This window comes from Schistocerca gregaria, chromosome 2 (genome assembly GCF_023897955.1).
Source record: "Schistocerca gregaria isolate iqSchGreg1 chromosome 2, iqSchGreg1.2, whole genome shotgun sequence".
In the NCBI taxonomy this organism is placed as follows: Eukaryota; Metazoa; Arthropoda; class Insecta; order Orthoptera; family Acrididae; genus Schistocerca; species Schistocerca gregaria.
In genome coordinates this window covers 467,762,652-467,779,299 of record NC_064921.1, presented here as the reverse complement: position 1 = coordinate 467,779,299, position 16,648 = coordinate 467,762,652, and the positions used below count along the sequence as shown (strand labels likewise).

At 38.4% G+C, this 16,648-nt stretch overlaps 1 protein-coding gene across 1 annotated transcript in view; it reads left to right on the top strand.

The window, feature by feature from the left end:
• Positions 1-11,147, top strand: part of LOC126326208 (von Willebrand factor C and EGF domain-containing protein-like) — a 147,147-nt gene extending 136,000 nt beyond the window's left edge. The window contains exon 9 of the mRNA XM_049995593.1: positions 10,469-11,147. Coding sequence (XP_049851550.1) covers positions 10,469-10,470 — 2 coding nt within the window. The 3' untranslated portion in view covers positions 10,471-11,147. The remainder of the gene's footprint in view (positions 1-10,468) is intronic.
• The last annotated feature ends 5,501 nt before the right edge of the window (positions 11,148-16,648 follow it).

Below are 16,648 nucleotides of genomic sequence, written 5' to 3'. Positions count from 1 at the left end.
AGTGTCTTGAAAGGAGGGTATAAGATGAACGTCAACAAAAGCAAAACGAGGATAATGGAATGTAGTCGAATTAAGTCAGGTGATGCTGTGGGAATTAGATTATGAAATAAGACACTTAAAGTAGTAAAGGAGTTTTGCTATTTGGGGAGCAAAATAACTGATGATGGTCGAAGTAGAGAGGATATAAAATGTAGACTGGCAATGGCAAGGAAAGTGTTTCTGAAGAAGAGAAATTTGTTAACATCGAGTATAGATTTAAGTGACAGGAAGTCATTTCTGAAAGTATTTGTATGGAGTGTAGCCATGTATGGAAGTGAAACATGGACGATAAATAGTTTAGACAAGAAGGGAATAGAAGCTTTTGAAACGTGGTGTTACAGAAGAATGCTGAAGATTAGATGGGTAGATCACATAACTAATGATGACGTGTTGGATAGAATTGGGGAGAAGAGGAGCCTGTGGCACAACTTGACTAGAAGAAGGGATCGGTTAGTAGGACATGTTCTGAGGGATCACCAATTTAGTATTGGAGGGCAGCGTGGAGGGTAAAAATCGTAGAGGAAGACAAAGAGATGGATATCCTAAGCAGATTCAGAAGGATGTAGGGTGCAGTAGGTACTGGGAGATGAAGAAGCTTGCACAGGATAGATTAGCATGGAGAGCTGCATCAAACCAGTCTCGGGACTGAAGAAGAAGATGAAGAAGATGACGACGACGACATGTTCCACCCCCTCTGTATGTTTCACTGCAAAAGCTGTTGATCAGCTGGAAGTTTTTAATCCCAACTGCAGATTTTTGTATTTTTTGGAGACTGTGTTCAGTTACACACAAGATACAAATCTCCTTCAATGAACCGTTCAAAAGACCTCTAGCTCATATATTTGCAGCTTACTGGTTAAGCCCTGTACATTATGATATAGGAGGGTTAAATAATTTTTCAGTTCTATGAGAGGTATATTTCTTGCTTGGTTAGTTCTTTCACGAGTAGGCTCTAGTCTTATTTTCTTTCATTGGTTGTCATTCCAAGGAATGTAGTGTATTTGGAATGTTTTACTAAGTACTCATTTATGAAAATGTTGATGTCTTCTCTGTGGAGATTTTTTTAAAAATTAACATTTAGACAATGTTTTAGTAATGCTGTTACACAAACTTAATTCAGTAAACCTTTGCATGGCATTACTTACTTCTAAGTTGTCTTTTATTTATAGGTTTTCTGTGTCTTTATTTATGAACAGTAAAGTTGTCACTTGCTTAAGTGACTATTTTGCCATAATTAATTGTGTTTTGGATGGGATTTGCATATCAAATGAACAGTAATGAGCCAAGAATTGATACCTATGTCACAGAGAAGTTGTAAAGTTCAAACTTCAAATCATATTTTCTTCTCGTGTTGTTTTTGTGATTTCTGTATTTGTCTTCTGCCTGTCAGGTATCTTGCATTCCTTTGTACACCATACACTCCTAATATATCTTCTAATTTCGTGGCCTATACAATCAAATGCCTTTCTTAGTCATAAATACTCCTAGACATTTACTTTTAGATTCCAAGTTGAATATGACACTTAAGACTGCTTCTATGGTGCAGTTGTTTTTCTGGAAGCCACACTGGTTCTTGTTGATTAATTCATATTTCACCAGAAATTCAATGAGTTCTCTCTGCATAAGCTCATTCAAATACTTTTGATATAAAGGGCAGAAGAGCCAAAAGTGTCTAACTTTCAGGTTAATATTCCTTGCCCTTTTTCATGCATCAATTTTATCAATGCCTCCCAGGAATAACATCTTTGTTAGTTGTGTAATCGGTTTCTTGAGCTCCTGCATACTATTTAATATCTGAAGATAATAGTCCATCAATTCACGTGTTTCTATTTGTTTTTTAGGTATTTTCATTACCTGTATTGGTTCTTCTCCTGTCACTGAAACCATTGCCGTAGATTTTGTAGCAAAATGATCAGTTCTGCTTTACTTTTTATGCTGATCATAAACTAGGTTTTGTTATGTTCCTGTGAGTTTGAATACAATTTAAATTTTAATAAACCAATAAGCCTTGCTCCTATTATCAGCACTTCTTACATAAGTTTTTTCATCTGTCTGTCTGGCTGCTTGCAGTACTTTGGCACATGCAACGATTTTATCTAGTTCCTGAAGACAAAAATACTTTTTGTTATTGACTTTTTGTTTTCATTGGTACTTTTGTTATTGGTCTTTTCTTGTGGACATGTTATATTGTGGTAGCAGGGAAAGGAGTTTATAAAATGATTCATTTTATGATCTAATGAAGAATCTTGTTGTAGTATTTCCCATCAATCTTCAGGAAATGTAAGCCTAAGGGCTGTTAAGTTTTGTTCATTAAGGGTTTATTTTCCCCATTTTTTGTGCCTCTTCTTTTGTAGTTACATGAATTAAGCATATTTTGATTGCATCATGGTCTGAGAGAGCTGTTTCAATTACTTAATTTTTGTACTGAAAGTCGGATAGATTTGTGATAAATTTCTGTACATGCTGTTCAGGATTCTCCAGTGTTTTCAATGAAAATGTTTATCCACTCATTTGGCAGTCTGCAGATGTGTATGCTGCACAGTGAGGAACCAGTTAAATTTATTTTTTGTCCTGTTACTACTACAGTATTCCAGTATTACATTTTATAATAAATGTCTATTTATACTGTTTCTGTTTATATTATTATGGGTTAGTATTTCAGCTTGCCCACTGTTACTATTCTTTCTGCACGAGTGAGCCATTACATTATAACCTGTGATAAGATCTAAAATTTCATTCTGGTTTAGTCCATTTTTGTTAGAGCTGGAATATCTGGGGTTCTTCATTTAGTATTATTTCTAATTGGGTTATCTTTTTTATGAATGTTCTGGTGGATTATTTTTTATTTGAGTGCCCTGATTTTTTTCGTCCTTTTTTTCCGTGTTCTGTTTCGTTGTTTCTGTTAATTGTCAGGTCTCCTAGTCATTCCCTCTCCCTCATGTCATATTAATTTCTCTTATTTCTAATTATTTTACATACATTTGTAAACATTCCACTGAGAATTACAGATCACAATCTGTTTAAATTTATGCTATCCTTTCTTAGGCAGTTTTCATGCCCTGCTCTTTGAAAGCACAGTTTATTTTTGGGATACATTTGTTACTCACTGATGGTTTTGTAATTCCGCTGAGTATGAGACTTGATCCCTCATAGACACTTCTTGCTGCACAAACTATGTTCATTGTTTCATTTGTAAATTCTTCTTCGCTACTGATTCTTAACAAATTTTCTCCAGCATGTACAAAAATGACTTGTAATTCTTATTGGTTTCAGGATCAAGTCATGTACACACTTGTTTTGAGTTTACCATCATTTTAAAATGCTTGCCTAGTTGTTTCATTCTAATTCCAGGTCACACATTGATTTTGCATTTGGTGACAATGATATTTCTCAATAATGAGTCTCCAGTTATTAAAAATTTGTTTCCATTTCCTTGGATAGGTGCAGTTTTTTTCATTTACTATATGCAGGGTGTATACGGCCTGGGAGATCAGAGAAAAACCTGGGAATTTTTTAGAATTCCGGGATTTTCATTGCTTTTTGGTTTTAGTTACAGTTTTGTAGGTTTGACGTGTAAGATCTGATACGCTGACAAAGAACTTTAGTCCACTACTGCTGAATAATACTGCATCAATGAAACATAAATCAGAGAAGAACACCAAAATAAATGTTTAGTTGCATAGAAAATGGGTAATTTACACAATGCACAGACCAGAGTGCCGAAACTGAAAAGTGAAAAGGTCGAAAATTATGCAGTATGTCCGCAACTACTAACGTGCATGTGATGTGTGTGACGTCACAATTGTTTACATTTCTAACAGATCACCAGAAAATATTAAGAATAGTGGCTTCAGATGCGTTACTTTCGAAGTAAATTTCCACGCAAGATGATTTATGTTAGGTGTGAGAATGTGCAGTGAATTTCTTAAATCATGTGGCGTTATAACATTTTGAGGATCAGACATTTGAAAAATGTAGGGCCCAGAAGATGAGTCATTTATGCCACTATTAAAAATTTTACCGGCCCATTTGTATTTGATATGACTTAACGTGTAACACTCGCTAAAAAAAGACCAAGCTTCAAGTTAGTTTTTGTATTTAATGTTATTCTTCCATAGATAAAAAGTTATGCAATCGATAGCAAAAAGTGTAATTGACCTTCAAAAAAATGTGCACAATGTGTTACTGAGCAATGTCGCAAATCTCTTCATGCCAGAACACTTAGACTTTTCTACGCAACTGATAATCATTTTGGCACGATTTTAATTGCCAAATTAGAGTCTGTTAGTAGGCCTACGGACTTCCTATCATTGTAGGACTAATAACAGTGGATGCCAATAGACGACGCAATTCTCATTCATACATACACTTCTACTTAAGAGTTAACCGGTGTAGAAACGCACTTTGCTGAGTTGGGCGAGCTAGGCCTACCTTCATAACGTACACGCCACGGCCTGTCTTTCTCGTAGGCCTCGTACTCTGAATAACTGCCGTCATTCCCTAGTGAGATCGCGTGACATGAGCTATAACTGGCTGACAAAAGTGCATTGCTCAACGCAATCTCTATTTTAGAGTTTCAGAAGCTACCGTGCTGTAAATTGTGGAATTTGTGTATATACTTTCGGAATTCGAAAATAAACTCTGTGCATATTGTCTCGCATCAAACAACTTTCCAAACGCATTGTTTTTCCTGGATTTCGTTTCCTAAAGTGCTGGGACGTCCTCTGCTGGTATAAGACCTTTACGATTCAAAGGACTGATAGGTTTTACAACTCCGAGGGAAAGTATACTGTTAGTTAACACGGATGTATTTTCACCCACTTTATAGAGAAATTGTTTTTAAACATGAAATCCGGGAAAAATCCAGGAATTTTTTTTCTTGTCCACATAGACATTCCATTTCTATTTATCTGCAGATTTTTGGTTTATCATGACCTGATTGGACACAAAAATACCCACTGGTTATGAGGGTACATAGGCAGAATTTTCGAAGGAAGTTAAATTTTTACTCTATCTAAAAACAAAGATGATGTGACTTACCAAACGAAAGCGCTGGCAGGTTGATAGATACACAAACATACACACAAAATTCAAGCTTTTGCAACCAACGGTTGCTTCATCAGGAAAGTGGGAAGGAGAGGGAAAGATGAAAGGATGTGGGTTTTAAGGGAGAGGGTAGGAGTCATTCCAATCAGGGGAGTGGAAAGACTTACCTTAGGGGGGAAAAAAAAGACAGGTACACACACACACACACACACACACACACACACACACACACACACACACACACACACACACACACACACACACACCCATCAGCACATACACAGTCACAAGCAGACATTTGTAAACGCAAAGAGTTCGGGCAGAGATGTCAGTCGAGGCGGAAGTACAGAGGCAAAGTCGTTGTTGAAAGACAGGTGATGTATGAGCGGCGGCAACTAGAAATTAGTGGAGGCCTGGCAGATAACGAGAAGAGAGGATACATTGAAGGGCAAGTTCCCATCTCCGGAGTTCTGACAGGTTGGCGTTAGTGGGCAGTATCCAGATAACCCGGACGGCGTAACACTGTGCCAAGATGTGCTGGCCGTGCACCAAGGCATGTTTAGCTACAGGGTGATCCTCATTACCAACAAACACTGTCTGCCTGTGTCCATTCATGCGAATGGACAGTTTGTTGTTGGTCATTTCCACATAGAAAGCGTCACAGTGTAGGCAGATCAGTTGGTAAATCACTTGGGTGCTTTCACACGTGGCTTTGCCTTTGGTCATGTACACCTTCCAGGTTACAGGACTGGAGTAGGTGGTGGTGGGAGGGTGCATGGGACAGGCTTTACAACAGGGGCGATTACAAGGGTAGGAGCCAGAGGGTAGGGAAAGTGGTTTGGGGATTTCATAGGGATGAACAAAGAGGTTACGAAGATTAGGTGGACGGCAGAAAGACACTCTTGGTGGAGTGGGGAGGATTTCATGAAGGATGGATGTCATTTCAGGGCAAGATTTTAGGAAGTCATATCCCTGCTGGAGAGCCACATTCAGAGTCTGATCCAGTCCCAGAAAGTATCCTGTTACAAGTGGGGCACTTTTGGGGTTCTTCTGTGAGAGGTTCTGGGTTTGAGGGGATGAGGAAGTGGCTCTGGTTATCTGCTTCTGTACCAGGTCAGGAGGGTAGTTGCGGGATGTGAAAGCTGTTTTCAGGTTGTTGGTGTAATGGTTCAGGGATTCCGGACTGGAGCAGATTCGTTTGCCACGAAGACCTAGGCTGTAAGGAAGGGACCGTTTGATGTGGAATGGGTGGCAGCTGTCATAATGGAGGTACTGTTGCTTGTTGGTGTGTTTGATGTGGACGGGCGTGTGAAGCTGGCCATTGGACAGATGGAGGTCAACATCAAGGAAAGTGGCATGGGATTTGGAGTAGGACCAGGTGTATCTGATGGAACCAAAGGAATTGAGGTTGGAGAGGAAATTCAGGAGTTCTTCTTCACTGTGAGTCCAGATCATGGAGATGTCATCAATAAATCTGTACCAAACTTTGGGTTGGCAGGCTTGGGTAACCAAGAAGGCTTCCTCTAAGTGACCCATGAATAGGTTGGCGTATGAGGGGGCCATCCTGGTACCCATGGCTGTTCCCTTTAATTGTTGGTATGTCTGGCCTTCGAAAGTGAAGAAGTTGTGGGTCAGGATGAAGCTGGCTAAGGTGATGAGGAAAGAGGTTTTAGGTAGGGTGGTAGGTGATCGGTGTGAAAGGAAGTGCTCCATCGCAACAAGGCCCTGGACATGCGGAGTATTTGTGTATTAACATACTCGTACCATCTTAGTTTCTCTCTAGCCTCAGAGACTGAACTTGATATCCAGTTTCGGGTTACAGCATCTGACTGAATTCTATTTTTTACTAATGGGCAGGCTTGGTTGAGAATGTAGAATAGTTCACTTGAGAATTTGCCGTAACTATGAAGTGTCATTAGAACACTGTTCCAATCCCCATTCCTTAGCATATTATTCAAATGAGTTATATTTTCTTCTGTATTCATCCTAATATGTCTATAGCAACTGTGTGTAGGAACCTTTTTATGTGCACACTTAGTTCTACTGCATGGTGGTCTGACAAAGCACTTATAGTAACACAAGATGTAAGATCGTAAAGACGAATACCAGTGATTATGTTATCTATTGCAGACTGGCATGTTTCAGTCTCCCTGGTTGCAGTGTTTATCAAGTATCTTACATTATATTCAAGCAGAGTATTTTTGAATTGTCTAGTGTGTAACTTATTTGCTAATTTTGTGTTGAAGTATCCTATAATTACTAACTTGTTCAGGTGTCTATCATGTCACAAAACTTTGTTAAGAAAACTTCAAAGTTCCCACCTGGCGGTCTGTATAAACATACAACATAAATTTCATCATTTGGTACGTTTATACGTGCTGCAAAAAATTAAATTGTTCCGTCTAATGAATATTTACTTACAGTTACAGAATTAAAATCGAATGTGCTTTTTACATACAGTGACACACCTCCACCTCTGATAGTAGATCTGCAAAACTTATTAGCTAGTATCATGTTTAGCGGTTTAAAAAGTTCTAATTTGGCGTCAGATAGCCAGTGTTCACTAATTCCAAGCACATCAGGCATAGTTTTATTTACAAACACTTGTAATTGTTCATATTTTTTGCTCGAGACCTGTACATTCTGGTGGATTATTTTAAAGTTGTAAATACCTTGTTGTATATTTCTCTGCTTTACCAACTTAAATAAGATCATATCTCTGTTTCTCTTGTGGGCTTCCTCCTCTTTCTGGTTTCCACTAAAAAATCTTTTAGTTGGGATGGAGGCACTGGCTTCTGTCTGCTGTCTGAAGTTTTTTAGTCAACAGTACTGGTTCTGCTGCTATTGTGGATGGTTCTGCTGTTGCTAATGATGCTTCTGTTGCTTTTGCTGTTGATTTTCCTGCTGGTATTAGGGCTGGCTCTGTAGTTGATGGAGCTGTTACTGCAGTTGTTGTTAGTGTAACTGTTCTTAATGTTTTTACTACTTTTGGTGGAGTTGGTCCAGCTACCATTAATTCTGTTACGGCTACTGGTACCAGAGGTGGCTCTGCTGTTGATGTAGCTGTTGTTGCTGCTTTTTTTGTTGTTGCTGCTTTTTTTGTTGTTGCTGCTTTTTTTGTTGTTGCTGCTTTTTTTGTTGTTGCTGCTTTTTTGTTGTTGCTGCTTTTTTTGTTGTTGCTGCTTTTTTTTGTCGTTGTCGCTGCTTTTTTTTGTCGTTGTTGCTGCTTTTTTTTGTCGTTGTTGCTGCTTTTTTTGTCGTTGTTGCTGCTTTTTTTTGTCGTTGTTGCTGCTTTTTTTTGTCGTTGTTGCTGCTTTTTTTTGTCGTCGTTGCTGCTTTTTTTTGTCGTCGTTGCTGCTTTTTTTTTGTCGTCGTTGCTGCTTTTTTTTTGTCGTCGTTCCTGCTTTTTTTGTCGTCGTTGCTGCTTTTTTTGTCGTCGTTGCTGCTTTTTTTTGTCGTCGTTGCTGCTTTTTTTTGGTCGTCGTTGCTGCTTTTTTTTGGTCGTCGTTGCTGCTTTTTTTTGGTCGTCGTTGCTGCTTTTTTTGGTCGTCGTTGCTGCTTTTTTTTGTCGTTGTTGCTGCTTTTTTTTGTCGTTGTTGCTGCTTTTTTTTGTCGTTGTTGCTGCTTTTTTTTGTCGTTGTTGCTGCTTTTTTTTGTCGTTGTTGCTGCTTTTTTTTGTCGTTGTTGCTGCTTTTTTTTGTCGTTGTTGCTGCTTTTTTTTTGTCGTTGTTGCTGCTTTTTTTGTCGTTGTTGCTGCTTTTTTTTGTCGTTGTTGCTGCTTTTTTTTGTCGTTGTTGCTGCTTTTTTTTGTCGTTGTTGCTGCTTTTTTTTGTCGTTGTTGCTGCTTTTTTTTTGTCGTTGTTGCTGCTTTTTTTTGTCGTTGTTGCTGCTTTTTTTTGTCGTTGTTGCTGCTTTTTTTTGTCGTTGTTGCTGCTTTTTTTTGTCGTTGTTGCTGCTTTTTTTTGTCGTTGTTGCTGCTTTTTTTTGTCGTTGTTGCTGCTTTTTTTTGTCGTTGTTGCTGCTTTTTTTTGTCGTTGTTGCTGCTTTTTTTGTCGTTGTTGCTGCTTTTTTTTTGTCGTTGTTGCTGCTTTTTTTTGTCGTTGTTGCTGCTTTTTTTTTGGGCGTTGTAGCTGCTTTTTTTTTTTGGGCGTTGTAGCTGCTATTTTTTTTTTGGGCGTTGTTGCTGCTTTTTTTTTGTTGCTGCTGCTGCTACTGATGCTTTTAGCATTTTTGTGGGAATACTTCTGCTGGGGCTTGCTTCAAAACTGTTGGAGCTAATGGTAATGACATGCTGTCACTATGTTTGTCCAGTCTCTCTACTTTTGTGTGGGGAAAATCAGTGAAATGTTAGAGGAGGATAAGTCACTATGGGAGCAGGTGATGTTGGTTCTGGAGAACGACTTGGCTCAAAAGTTTCTCATTACTTCTATTGTAAATAATATGGTCAATGACTTAAAGGTTGATTTAAACCATAGTCTTTTACTGGATGTTAATGTGCTCATTTTTGGCTTTTTGCCGTATTGAATAGGTACTACCATTATCCATCCACAAGACTGACTCACGACATTTGATATATATGAAGACTTCATACAAATTTAAAGATGCTTTTACTCACTGGAAGTATTTTGTTATTTGGAGCAATTAAATCATGTGTAAAAATAAATAAATAAAAATTTGTTTGTTTACATGTCACAAAATTTGTCACTTGCTTCAATTATAACTCTTATAAATTACTGCATACATTTTAACTAGAATTCCATGTGAGTCAAACTGTTACTCCAGACAGAAAAACCCTTTATTTTCAGCCATAAATTCAAAGACATTGATTATTTTGTTGTTCACATGAGTAGCCTTCATTTTATTGATACCATAATGGCTTTCTCCTCCATTGTGTGGTGTTATTCTTTAATCAGCCACTTTGTTTTCTTGTGGTTAGGTTACTCATGCACGATATAGAACACCATCAATTAGCAGCTGATGTTGCTCATAAATTACTATTTCTTACCGCATCAGCTGTGTGCTGTAAATAAATGAGACCATAACAATAATAATGAAATATTCAAGAGAATTTCAGTTCCATAATTTTAGACAGTTACACTACAGGTGGTATCACTGTTTCCAAGCTGTGAAACATCTTATTCAGCCAGTTAAAGGTAGCTTAGTTTAAGCTGTTACTGTCATTTGTCCCATATACACAAAGCATTGCCAAATCTGAAAGTTGTGTAAATGTCAGGCAAGAAGCTATCATCTGTAGTGTGTTACTACAGATGATAGCTTCTTGCCTGACATTCAACCAAAAGACTCAGTTTTGCAGAAACTGTGAAACATTTTTCATGTTCTTGTGCAGTCAACACTGATTTTTATTGTTTCTACTTGTGTCTAGGAGAGTGTATGGTGTGTTTACTGGTGCCGTGTGGGGAAGGACAATCAGCCTTACTGTGCACCAAAACTGCTATCTAGACTGCTGAATATGCTGCTAGACAGCTGGATATTTGACTGCAGTGGTTTTTGGTAACTTCAGTACAGTCTAAACTATCAATAAGTGAAAGGTGATTTTCATTCAGTTAATAAGACATGTATTCAACGAGACTTCTAATTATTTTGACTGGCCAATATTACACTGTTTGTAAAAGCATTAAAAGTAATTTTTTAACCACATACTTTATCATTATTATTTAATAAAGGAAATTAATTTCCTCTGAGTCCAACCTAGACACTTTTTATTCAGGAAAAAGTCCTGATTTGATAATTTCTTGTTTATAGAGCATAGTTTTCATATTGTTTAATGATTTCAACATTTAATAGTTTGTATTCACCTAGAAGCAAGAAAAGAAGAAATTACAATACGAATTTTAACTTAAATGCAAAAGTTATTCCATGGTTACATTGTTATAGAGATTTTTGTATTGTTGTGTACGTGCAGTTACAGGAAACAGCCACATTTATTACCATAAATATTAATGAGTAGATGTGGTACATACTGTTTACCTGATTTGCTAAATAAATAGCTGTATTAAGTTTCAGTATGAAAAGACATGAATAAATTATAAAAGTGAAGTTTTTATGAGCATTTAAGTCATACTAGCAGTGATATGAACTACGAATGTTGCTTTGGTGTATTCCCTTGTTTCATTACTTTTTGTCCTGTCTCACCGTTATGTGAATGATATCTAACCCTTACTATAAAATCTTTCTACAAATTAAGATGCAGAGGGAATATAAGATCAGTTATTATCATTCTAAAAGTCATCTAAATGTATGTGATAAAATTTTCTTCAAACAACAAATGCTGTTTTTTACCATCACATGAAAGGGAAAAATATAAAATAAAAAAGGATCAAGAGAGCTCCTGAAGAGTATAAAGGCAATAGTCAAGCAACAGTGATCTACCCTTATCTATATGCGGCCTTTTGCAAGATATCTTGGTATGCTTAGCAGTCTTCTGTTACCTGCTGCTATTGTATTGTCATGGTCATAATAATTAATAATATAAAAAACATTTTGATGTTGGTTTTGTAGCACATGAAACAGCACTTGATCCTTTCTTAGGGGAGGCTGTGCTCTGCTCATATCCAGAGTAAGCACTTTTGGGAAATGCAGCTGATTAACTACTCTCACAAGTTTGATGGAACATAATTTATTTCTAATAGCTTACTTGTGTTTCAGTGATGTCCATATCTGTGTTGTAAGTAACACACAAATAGTTTTCTCACTGCACAATTCAATCAGTTGCTGTGATAAACTTGATACTAGAGAAATTAAAAATACCTTTTACATATTTGACCATCTTAGTCGTAACAGCTCAAGTTGACATGTGCCCTCAGCAGGCTGAAGACCATTTCATAATGTTACCAGGACAGCTGAAATTGTGCACCTCTCACCTTGGAGCACAAAGAAATATATTGTAATACTCCTGTCCTGACAAGTACTCAAATGTGAGTGGCACAGAAAAAAAGTATGTTGTTCATATTTTTAATCAAGTTAACTGTCTACCCAGTGACCTTCTATTCAAGTTGCATCTAACAGTGCTCCAATTGAACAATGATGGAGTGTGCTTGGTTTGCAGCAGTCTAATTTTGGAAGATAAACATGATAATGCTACTACTATGGTTTGTGGATCATAGTTGCTGTTGGGTAGCATATCTTTCAGAATTAATTTGCTCCATACTTCTATATACAGAAGCATACTCTCTCTCACGTGGATTCTACTTAAAAAAGATGCTAACCTGTAAACATGGTGCAAGAAATCGGAAATCCTGTAATGTCCCTGGTGCATTTCCTTTCATGTATTTTCTATGTAAGTCTATAAAACACCAAAAATTGGTTACAGGAGTACCGCGTTAATTATGTTACTCAGTAACAATATGTCAGACATGTTTAATGGGCTGTGGGCTGTGTGTGTCAGATGAACATGAAAGCCAGATAATGATAGTTACCCGTCTTGGATCAAGTTGAGCACATTACTCATCATTAGTGGCCAGGTTTTGTCTAACTAAAGTGTGTAGTTACCTAAATGAAGAGCTCTACCTTAGACTCTAAAAATCCCCTATTTTGTTTGCCCTCACAACAGGAATGAAGAATGCATATAGTATACAAATAAATCCTAGATCATCATAATTGACACGTGTCCACTAAAGCAAACTGTCAGACCAATCACTGTAATTGCATCTGTCTTGTATGCTGTCATCACTACAGGAGGGATTCAATTGAATTCAATTTTTATCATCACATAACATGCCTTATACAATCAAAGATTGTTACATAGGTGACTTGTCAGTTTTATTCTATATATAATAATACTAAAAATAGACAATAAACTAATAATATATATGCTGTAACATCTTCCAAGAGGTATTTTAATTACAAATAAAATGCACTGTTGCCATTCATGAAATCTTCTACGCTATAGTAACATTTATAAAATAGAAAGAAACATCCACATGGGAAAAATGTTAAAAACAAAGATTCCAAGACTTATCAAGCAGGTAAGTGCCGGTAGACAGGCACAATAAATAAAACACACAAACACACACACAGAATTTCTAGCTTTCGCAACCGACTGTTGCTTCTTCAGGAAAGAGGGAAGGAGAGGGAAAGACGAAAGGATGTGGGTTTTAAGGGAGAAGGTAAGGAGTCATTCCAATCCCGGGAGCGGAAAGACTTACCTTATGGGGAAAAAAAGGACAGGTGTAAACTCGCGCGCACACACACACACACACACACACACACACACACACACACACACACACACACACACACACACACACACACACACCAGCAGACATTTGTAAAGGCAAAGAGTTTGGGTAGAGATGTCAGTCGAGGCGGAAGTACAGAGGCAAAGAAGTTGTTGAAAGACAGGTGAGGTATGAGTGGCGGCAACTAGAAATTAGCGGAGGTTGAGGCCTGGCGGATATACTGAAGGGCAAGTTCCCATCTCCGGAGTTCTGACAGGTTGGCGTTAGTGGGCAGTATCCAGATAACCCGGACGGTGTAACACTGTGCCAAGATGTGCTGGCCATGCACCAAGGCATGTTTAGCCACAGGGTGATCCTCATTACCAACAAACACTGACTGCCTGTGTCTATTCATGCGAATGGACAGTTTGTTGCTGGTCATTCCCACATAGAAAGCGTCACAGTGTAGGCAGGTCAGTTGGTAAATCACGTGGGTGCTTTCACATGTGGCTCTGCCTTTGATTGTGTACACCTTCCGGGTTACAGGACTGGAGTGGGTGGTGGTGCTGGTGGTGGTGGTGGTGGTGGTGGGAGGGTGCATAGGACAGGTTTTACACTGGGGGCAGTTACAAGGGTAGGAGCCAGAGGGTAGGGAAGGTGGTTTGGGGATTTCATAGGGATGAACCAAGAGGTTATGAAGGTTAGGTGGACGGCGGAAAGACACTCTTGGTGGAGTGGGGAGGATTTCATGAAGGATGGATCTCATTTCAGGGCAAGATTTTCGGAAGTCTTACCCCTGCTGGAGAGCCACATTCAGAGTCTGATCCAGTCCCGGGAAGTATCCTGTCACAAGTGGGGCACTTTTAGGGTTCTTCTGTGGGAGGTTCTGGGTTTGAGGGGGTGAGGAAGTGGCTCTGGTTATTAGCTTCTGTATCAGGTCGGGAGGGTAGTTGCGGGATGCAAAAGCTGTTTTCAGGTTGTTGGTGTAATGGTTCAGGGATTCAGGACTGGAGCAGATTCGTTTGCCACGGCCTAGGATGTAGGGAAGGGACCGTTTGATATGGAATGGGTGGCAGCTGTCATAATGGAGGTACTGTTGCTTGTTGGTATGTTTGATGTGGACGGGCGTGTGAAGCTGGCCATTGGACAGATGGAGGTCAACATCAAGGAAAGTGGCATGGGATTTGGAGTGGGACCAGGTGTATCTGATGGAACCAAAGGAGTTGAGGTTGGAGAGGAAATTCAGGAGTTCTTCTTCACTGTGAGTCCTGATCATGGAGATGTCATCAATAAATCTGTACCAAACTTTGGGTTGGCAGGCTTGGGTAACCAAGAAGGCTTCCTCTAAGCGACCCATAAATAGGTTGGTATACGAGGGGGCCATCCTGGTACCCATGGCTGTTCCCTTTAATTTTTGGTATGTCTGGCCTTCAAAAGTGAAGTAGTTGTGGGTCAGGATGAAGCTGGCTATGGTGACAGGGAAAGATGTTTTAGGTAGGGTGCCAGGTATCAGCGTGAAAGGAAGTGCTCCATTGCAGCTTGGCCCTGGATGTGCGGGATATTTGTGTATAGGGAAGTGGCATCAATGGTTACAAGGATGGTTTCCGGGGGTAACAGACTGGGTAAGGATTCCAGGCATTCGAGAAAGTGGTTGGTGTCTTTGATGAAGGATGGGAGACTGCATGTAATGGGTTGAAGGTGTTGATCTACATAGGCAGAGGTACGTTCTGTGGGGGCTTGGTAACCAGCTACAATGGGGCGGCCAGGATGTTTGGGTTTGTGAATTTTAGGAAGTAGGTAGAAGGTAGGAGTGCGAGGTATCTTTCAGATATTTTTGCAGGTCTCTTTTGGTACCTTTTACATTTGGGTCATCCATATCTTTCCATATCTTATTTACAAATTTCGTGCCCATGTAGTATGGGGTTTTTTCACATGATTTTAAACGGTGGGTAGGTAACATGTAGCTCGTTCTATATCTAGTATCATATTGATGCAAGAAGAAGTTGCCCTCAAAAAGTTGTGGGTTTCTTTTCGTGAAAGTGAGAGTTTCATAGATGTATGTGCTTGGAATGCTCATTAGATCTAGTTTTACGAATACAGGTTTGCAATGTTGTTTTCGGTTTTGCTCCCACCATTGCTTGGATGATTCTTTTTGTAGTCTAAAAGCTCTAATAAATTTGTTTTTTCAGACCCCCAGAAAATTATAATATACCTAATGACTGAAACAAAATATGCATTATATAAAGTTTTTCTTACAGCTAAATCAGTAATACTATACAAGATATTCAAAATATATAAGAGGCTATTCAGTCAACCCAGTATGTTGTCCACATGGTGACTTCATAGCAGGTTTTTATTGACAAACATGACAAGGAATTTGACACAGTCTGCATTCTCTAATTTTTGGCCATATACCTTATTTCACTTATAGACTGTACAGATTGTTTTGTGGTAAAATGAACATTTTTTTTTTTTTTTTTTGTAAAATTTAATTTCAAGTTATTGTTTTTGACCCATGCCTCCACTTCCCCAAGTGTTTTTTCAATATGACGAATTAGGTCTACCTGATTTTAACAACAGACTACAGCTATTGAGTCATCTGCATAGAGGATAGTATCAGACTGGACCTGACGTGGCATATCATTAATATAATATAGAAAAAGCAGTGGCCCTAATATTGAACCTTGTGGAAACCTAATTGTAGGAAGATTCATCGGAGAGTAATTCCTTTTATGATTCAGTACACCAGCAAGGGACATTGACATCTTTAGTAGTTCGTGGTTTCTGCACAGTGGAATTTAATGCAATGGCATACATACCAGCAGTGCAGCTGCAGCCTGCTGCAGTCAACATAGAAAGAGCTATTAGTCAGCATAGTTTGGTCCATTATTGTTATGTGGAAAAGATTATCAGCCAATGCAATGGTCAAATTACACTGTTCAGTATCTGCTCATTGCAGTGTACAACCATCTTTTTCTGCTGATTCTATAGATAAATTCTTGTTATAACAGTGTACTCTGTATAAACTGAAGAGTCATTGAATGACAACTCCACTTTCAAAAGATTGTTAATTTGGCTCCAAATGTACTTACTCATACATTTATTTTCTTTGACTCAGAAAATATATAGTGGCACTTGTTTTCTCTGTTCCATTTCATTTGATGGCTATTGGCACTTGTTTTCTCTGTTCCATTTCATTTGATGGCTATTTTGTTAAATCAACTTGGTGCTACACTTACTTCTCTGGTCTTACAAGAAAGAACACTATATGCTATCTTTTTGCAATCCTTTTCATTTGTTGCTGTTCTACAGATCCTTCAAACTTCCACTCATATGGATTATTTTGACTGGTATTACAGTTTGCATGTACATCATTGTATTAAAGA